The following is a 7,900-nucleotide window of genomic DNA, read 5'->3' on the forward strand; positions in this document are numbered from 1 at the left end:
ATCAAAGACATAGGGCTTTAGGTAAGCCTGACATTTCTTCTTATTCTATTTCAGCTCCTGAGCCAAAAATATCAATTATTTGAATGAATAGCTTGACCTTCACTGTTACTCAGTACTTGATGCTTACTGGCATTATTGGCCCTGTAGACAGTATAGTTTGTAGAACTCAGTGAAATAGGCACAAAATGCCACTGATATTATGCAAGTTTCTCTTTTAAGGCACATCTCCAATATGTTGCTATTATATTAAGTAGAATTCTGCTCCACTTTTCTTCCAAAAGCTGCTATTTCAAAAAGCCAACAAGATCTCTTAGAGGTGGTTTTATTACAAACAAATCTTCTGATGGTAATTCAGTGAACCACTTCCATGAAAGCTTACAAACTTTCCCCTCTTGCCATCTTATTTGTGAATTAAACAGAATGCTAGATCGTTTCCTTTGTGTTTTGCAGACTGAAACTAAACCAGTGCAAATGATGAATCTGGAAGCTACTTTTTGCCTGGGCTATGTAAAGGAATTAAATGTTGCCATCCTTGAGCTTCCATGCCTTAACAAACATATAAGCATGCTCATTCTGCTCCCCAAGGAGATTCAAGATGAGACCACTGGCTTGGAGAAGGTGAGAGAAAAAAAATAGAACTGGTATGATGCTTCCTTTGGAAACAGCTTACTTACAATGCCATATGCTTATGAAAGGTTTTTGTTATTTACATGCTATATAGAAGGAAACAAAAAGTAAGTAATTTACCTTCTCATTCTGCCTGTCTATTCCTGATTTCATACTTGTGACATCATTGTTTCCACTGTGGCCAAGTGTGAGGTTGGGAACAATAGACTACATAGTCTATTTAAATAGACTATTTAAATATTAAATTATAATATATTAAATATTAATATATTAAATAGATAAATTAAATAATCTATTTAAATAGACTTCAGCAGACAGTATAAAGTGCAGGAGATACTCGTGGTGCTCTTCAGGGATCTGTACCTATTTGAAAATCTGGAGCCCCAAAATAGTTTTCATCTTGAGAATTTTGTACTTCTTATAGTAAACTGTTTAAAGTACTGGGTTCTCAGTACTTTAAAATGAAATTATTTAAACTGAAATTTAAGCTGAAATTATTTACTCTGGTGTCCTCATTTTTTCTAGTTGATGTGTATGCTTGATTTCTTTTACTAAGGTCTTGCACTTGTCTAAGTTCTAAATTTGAGCAGTGGTGCCTGAAAATAAGCCAATTTTTGTTACAACTGCATGTAAGTTTGAAAACGAGTAAGGCACTTCCAAAAGAACAACTATTTCTTATGTCATTTCTCTATGAAAATTTTAGAATGTATTTTCACTTCTCTTCAGAATTTAAGGATTAAGAGACAGTTGATCACACAATTCTCCTTTGTAATTTGCTGCAACTGGCCATAAATTTTAAAGGCAGGAGGAATCTGCCTTTGCAGCTGTAAGGTACTTTTATATGTAGGAGTAAGTTTTAGAGTACACTTATCTTAAAATGCAAGTGAAGCCCTTCCTGATACCAAGTTGTTGTGGCCTCAAATTCTGCTTTCTTTTCTTTTTTCCATTTTAAAAAAATTGCTCAAACAGCTGCATGTTTGAAATCAGGCTCTGGATTGGGAGTCTTTTTCTGTTCCAAACACAAGCAATTTTATTACTCTGTAGAGTCAGGAATGAAGACTTTTGGATCTACCATTAGGCCAGACATAAGTTGTCTTTCTTAGGTTCCTTTGTCTGGTTGTTCAGGTGATTGCCTATCAAAACCCTGTAAGGGGCTAAGAGTCACAGCATGCACATACAATGGAGTTGCTCTAGAGTCCTGTCCTATGGATTAAATCATACTTGTATCAATATAACTGAGAGTGTGTTAACTCTGAATGGTATGGTTGCGAATTCAAAAGCAAAGGTTACCTTTATTTTGGAGGGGCTTGATAGGAGTGGGAAGTTTGGGAATGGTCTTTTTTCCTCATCTCTTTCCTTGGACTGCTCATTAATTTCCTTTCTACCTTTATGCCTTCAGCTGGAAGAGGCACTCACCCCTGAGACATTATTACAATGGACCAATCCCAGCATGATGGCCAACACCAAAGTAAATGTATTTCTTCCAAAGTTTAGTGTGGAAGGTGATTACGACCTGAAGCCACTTCTGGAAAGCCTGGGAATGAGAAATGTCTTTGATGAGAGTGCATCAGATTTCTCTGCGATGTGTGAGACAAAAGGTGTGGTTTTATCAAAGATCATCCATAAAGTCTCTTTGGAAGTAAACGAACAAGGTGGAGAGTCCCGGGAGGTACCAGGATATCGAATTCTGCAACACAAAGATGAATTTAAAGCTGACCATCCATTCATCTTCTTGTTCAGGCACAACAAAACTCGCAATGTGATTCTTTCAGGCCGATTCTGTTCCCCTTAAGCAGGGCGTGTACATGATGAAAATGCACAATTACATTTATGGTGTTGCATGTTCCTGTAAAGCTTGGCATCCTGACTATCACCTTTGAAAGGAAATCTAAGAGGTTCATATATCAGCTGGGTAATACAATGTACTCTACATATGCAGCAGAAGTAGTTGATCTCCTTATGTTTGTTGCCCTTAAGTGGAAAGATTTGCACTGTGAGAAGAACACATCATCTTTTACTGAGAAGTATCCCAGCCTCAGCAGCAAGTTTATTTTGTTCTTCTGTGACATCTTCTTCTCCAAAACAAGTGAACTGAGAGCCTGTTATAGATTGACCAGGAGCTGGAAAAGGGTCCTAGGAGAAAGAGCTACATTTCTGTTCTCTAGCTAAACCACTCTCTCTCGTCACACACGTCCCGTTGGTTCCTACAGCCTAGAAGGGAAAAATGTAGACTTGTGGTGTCCCCTTGCTCCTGGCTACACTCTGGTGGTCCAGGATGCCCTACCAGATCCTGTCAATGCCCAGTGAAACAGTGCTCAAGTTCTGCAGTGGAGCTAAACTATTCAGGCCATCAGAACTCATGTCTATGAAACAGCAGCTGCACTGAGGCCTATGAATGCAAGAGGCGATAATCATGGTGACAAAATGTACACCCAGAAGACTCTTCAGTATGAGCTACATCACTTTGTAGACTGGCGCATGGGATTTTTTTGACTCATAGCCCTTCAGACATAGAAGATGGGACCAGTTCACTGCAGCTACAAGGAACCTTGTTATATATATCCTGAGAAAAAGAACATTATGCAATTCTAGGATAGAAAACAGTTGGATTCATTATGGAAGTGACACACTTTTCACTCACAGATTATCTTCCATTTCTAGTTCTGGATTCAGCATTAAGGAGACTCCATACTTAATGTCTGAGGCATGAGAAAGAAATAAGGACTTTAATTTGAGTGAGATTAACATTCTAATTACCAGTGTTCAAATTCCATATGAAAATATGGTAATAAGATTTCATTTCTATTTAAGACTGCCTGCTGCATATGTTCAGTACTGGTTTACCTAATTACTGTTCAGAATAAAGCACTACAAAATCTGTATCAGATGTGTGCAGTACCTCCGGCGTCAGTGTGTGTTCACTGACAGTGTTCACTCTTGACCTCCAATAAATGATAAGAATGGAAACGAACAGATTTACTTAGGCCACAAAGTCAAAACAATCAATGTCTGGATGGCCCTTCTGGGACACATGAAGGCAGACCCCAGTAAGAACTTTGTTACTAGCTGGTCACAATATACAGAGAATTCAATGATGTATCCTCAAAAAGTGCAAGCATTTTACTTGAGAAATCCTCTTGGTGGTTCAGGTCTAAAAAAAAATGGAAAGAGATTTCTAAGTGAGAACATGAAACCCCTAATACTCTTACTTCTCTTCTAGTACCAGAGAACAGCACAGTAGTTATTGTGAATTTAGACACAGGATTTCTGTTTGAACTCACAAAAAACCTTTAGTCACAATGATTCAGTGGTTTTGTCATTTTCCTTCTTTCTGTGGATCTTTAATGGGCTCCAATACATTTTGATACCAGAGGGTTAACTGGAGTAATCTTTGAAGGTACTGAAGGGACACTAAAAACAATGGAAGGTGAGATCCTGAAGTCCTCTGGAGTTCCTGATACATGGTTAGCAGTCAGAAGAAGAATGCAAAATACAACAATTATTTTGCAGCCACCCTGTCTGAGAAAAAATTACCTGTAAAGATCTTTAACTGCCCAAGAACTTCAGCGATAGCTGATTTATTGGTAAACATTTTGTACACCCCTTCATGGTCTAATTTATTGTGGAGGCTGGAGTCAGGGTTATCCAGAGCTGTCATCACTGTGGTTTCCACTGGTTCCTCTGTAGGAGATGGGTCAGGGCATTGCACATGAGGCTGATGACTGACTAAGCAGTTGCACAGGCAGTCCAAGTCCATACATAGGCAATTTGGACTTGTTGCTGTAGTCTGTACAGTTTGTTTGTGTGTTGGCGCTGACTGTCAGGTAGTTCCAGTTGTCCAGAAGGCCATATCACTACATCTCTGCTGGTCTATTAGGCTGTTAAAAACCTCTGGCAGATTGTCCCATCCCTCCTTGTCTGCCTGGATGACATTTCATGAGTGAGAAAAGCTGAGACATCACTTTTCCAGCTTTTTTAGGTTCTGAAAACTTTCCATTTGAGGAGCCAGTATTCATTCAGTGGAGGTCATACTCTGTTTAAATGCTGATGAAAGCATTTAGCACATTTGAAGAAACTCAAGGAAGAATGTCTTCTAGGAGAGCTCCTTATGATAGCTTTGCTAGGAAGGGTGATCCCATGAAAGCAAAGAGAAACACTACCTCAGGGTGGAGCCTGTCTTTCTTCATCTCCTGACTAATGTCAAGGTATTCCAGCCTATGCAAGGCAAGCAGATGTTAGAGATACAAAGATGTGTTAGTCTCCAGAAGGCAAACCCATTTATGAATAGGATAGCTTGCCCGTGAAGAGCTCAGGTTCATTTTTCACTTCTGCCTCTTCTTTGTACCAGTCCCAGTATGAAATCTATTCATCTTGCAGCATGAAAGGGAAAATCATAGAATCATAAATATAGTATCATGTTTCGATATCTAAACTAAATAGATAGCTAATCTAAACCTTCCCTGGCACAACTTGAGGCCACTTCCTCAGTAAGCATCAGTAAGGTTCCTACCAGTGTGAAAAACGCTGTTACTGTCTGTTGCCTGGTTCCACCCATGCTGGCCTCTGGGCCTTGGGCAAGAAATTGCATGGGAGGACATGGGAAAATGTGTGTGGGAGCTTGTGTATAGGAACTCTTGTGTGCTGAATGGTATTGGTTACCATGGAGAGAGTGAACATAGGTGAGGACTTGTTCGGATCTCCAAGCTGCTCCACCTCACCTTTCAACAGAGCATTACTATCCAGTGACGGATGATGGCCTTGATGGAAAAAAGCAAGCTGTGGCTGGCTTTTGCAGGCACTTGCAAACTGCAGTGCTATGTGGCTAGTCATCTCATCACTTGCTCAGCTGCACAGTCATTGCCCACTTCCTGCTCCCAGCATTTTGTAGAAAAGGAGGGGTACATCTTAATGTCTTGTGGCAACAAAAGTTGTGGGAAAGAGCAGTTTGGTTTTGAAACTTGAAAAATGCTACATAGAGCCAATTGACTCCACTGGAAAAGGATACTTTTGAACAGTTTTGTAAGGGCCTAGAAAAGACAGAAATTGCACATACATTGACATTTCCTGAGGCAATGCAGTTAAACTGATGTCAAGGAAGTTCTGAGGGAATACATGTACAGGGCAAATAAAATGAATCTGTGAAGGAACAACGCTAATATAGCAGGGAGGAGCAAAGCATAGACATTGGAAGAAGGAAAGACTTCAAAGATACTAAAAATTACTTAGACTGTCACTGAAGAGAAGCTAGGACTAATAAAAGCAAATGGAAGCAAAAAAATATGGAAAAGAACAGGGGTAACAAGCATTCATGTTATCATTGCATTGTTTACAAATCCTTCTCTTTGAATGGGCACTGAAACCTGGGTAACTAGACTGAAACCTTGGCAGAGGAGCAGGGGACAGCAAAACTGATGGGAACTGAGCCTGAAGAAGAGAGTGGCTCAGCTTCAACACTAGAAGGGAAGTGTGAGAAGGGCAAGACGGTACTGGGAAATCTTCTTCGTATTCCTTTCTTTCTCCTCTCACCATGTCTGATCCTTCAAATATCCCATGAATACCAAGCTAGTTTTATGCTTTATAGGAAGAAAAAAGAGATGAGAAAGTAAAGACAAAATTTTCAGGGTTGCAAAGCCACCTACCACCCTAGAGGTCTTAATTTTTACCTCTGGATCCAACTGCCATAATCCACCCGAGCTCAGCAGTGGTGATTAGGGCAGGTAAAACACTGCTCTGTGCTTCCCATCTCTTTACTGCCATCTGACTTTATGCTGGAGACATAACCTATGACATCAACCACTCTTGGCCTCCTTTTATTCTTAATTCCAATGATTTAAAAGAATACCCCCTGGCTGGGGATTCCTGATGTAGTTGAAGGAAATATTTCTTCCCTTCTCTAATTAATCTCCTTCCGTACACATAAAGCTGACTCTTCACCTGAGAGTGAGAGATGGCTGTAGGCAACATAAAGCTCATGCATTTGCCATTAATTTGCCCTATCTCTGCAAGCAAGTTCAGCTTCAAACAAGGCTTCTCTGAATTCTGTCACGAACTCTGCACACCTCTGTGTCCAGGCCAGACCCTAACAAATTTGAAAGGGAGTATGCATAGCAGTACAGCCACAGATCTCCAGGGTTAATGCCCAGTCCTTCAGCCAAGAATGACTTGGCTTTGCAATTAGGAGATGTTGCCAGCACATACTGCCTGCCAAACTTGCTGGGCAGCTTTGAGAGAAACGTTATTAGCATATTGCTAGATATAGGTTTCCCAGTTTTCTGCAGGTAACTTCATGTTGGTGGCATTTGCATTAAGTTGCAACACACTGTTATCATCGACAATTGGTTGGGGGCTGAACTTTCCCACAAGAGAGCAAGGAAGTATTTGTAATACAGTATTCACAAGAACATGCTCCAGAGCTCAGCTGTTGTGCTCTTCATTTAACCTCTTCGAGCAAGAAGGTAAACAATTCTTCTTCTTTTTTTTTTTCCTCCCCCCCCAAATAATTTGTGATCTTTTGTTTGGCAGATCCAAAGCAGTCAACAGAGTAGTAAACGTCATGTTTATAGATGGGACAGAAGGGCAGATACCTTTACAGGTTGCAAGGAAATAAAACCACACTGCTAAAATTGAAGAGGCTCACGAGCTCACACCAGGGGAGCTGGTCTTCAATTGGACATAGATTTAGGAGAATTTAGAAACATATGTCCAATGAATCTAAAGATTCTTGCCTAAATTTCACAGACTTTTGAATCTAAAATTTTCCCAGGACTTCTCTGCCCATCCATAAAACACTAATTCCCACAGGTCTGATCACCTCAGTGGCTTATACCAGAGAGTAGATGGGGATTTTTGCCTACATCTCCAGAGGGGCTTGAAGAGCTGGCTCTTTAAGAGCACCTCTACCCACTCTGGCAGAAATGGGTTTCACGTGAACGGATGGTGCTGATGACTTGGGCAAATTCACCCACGACGAGTGAGATGCAGGTGAATTCCTTTCTTTACTCAGGTTTCTGTCATGCAAGAAAAAGCCTTGAAATACTCACTGGATGAGAGAGAATGAGAGCAAGAGCATGCAATTCTTTGAATGGATGCTTAGGCGTTTCCCTTGCACCCTGATCCCTGCTGCCAGGGGACTGTTTGTGTTATTAAACAGTGACTATATAAAATAGGAAGGGTGGAGTGGTATTCAGATGTTGTTTTTTAATGGGGAAGAAGCCTATGCAGCTGCATACAGGCACAGCAAATAACTTGCCACTGTACAGCCTGCAACAAGCCA

The 7,900-nt window shown here is 40.5% G+C and overlaps 1 protein-coding gene across 1 annotated transcript in view; it reads left to right on the plus strand.

The window, feature by feature from the left end:
• Nucleotides 1–2,419, plus strand: part of SERPINB5 (serpin family B member 5) — a 57,902-nt gene extending 55,483 nt beyond the window's left edge. Inside the window, exons 7-8 of the mRNA XM_061995831.1 lie at nucleotides 451–618; nucleotides 2,027–2,419. Of these exons, the coding sequence (XP_061851815.1) occupies nucleotides 451–618; nucleotides 2,027–2,419 (561 nt within the window). The remainder of the gene's footprint in view (nucleotides 1–450; nucleotides 619–2,026) is intronic.
• Nucleotides 2,420–7,900: the final 5,481 nt, after the last annotated feature.

Source organism: Colius striatus, chromosome 4 (genome assembly GCF_028858725.1).
Source record: "Colius striatus isolate bColStr4 chromosome 4, bColStr4.1.hap1, whole genome shotgun sequence".
NCBI classification, from domain to species: domain Eukaryota; kingdom Metazoa; phylum Chordata; class Aves; order Coliiformes; family Coliidae; genus Colius; species Colius striatus.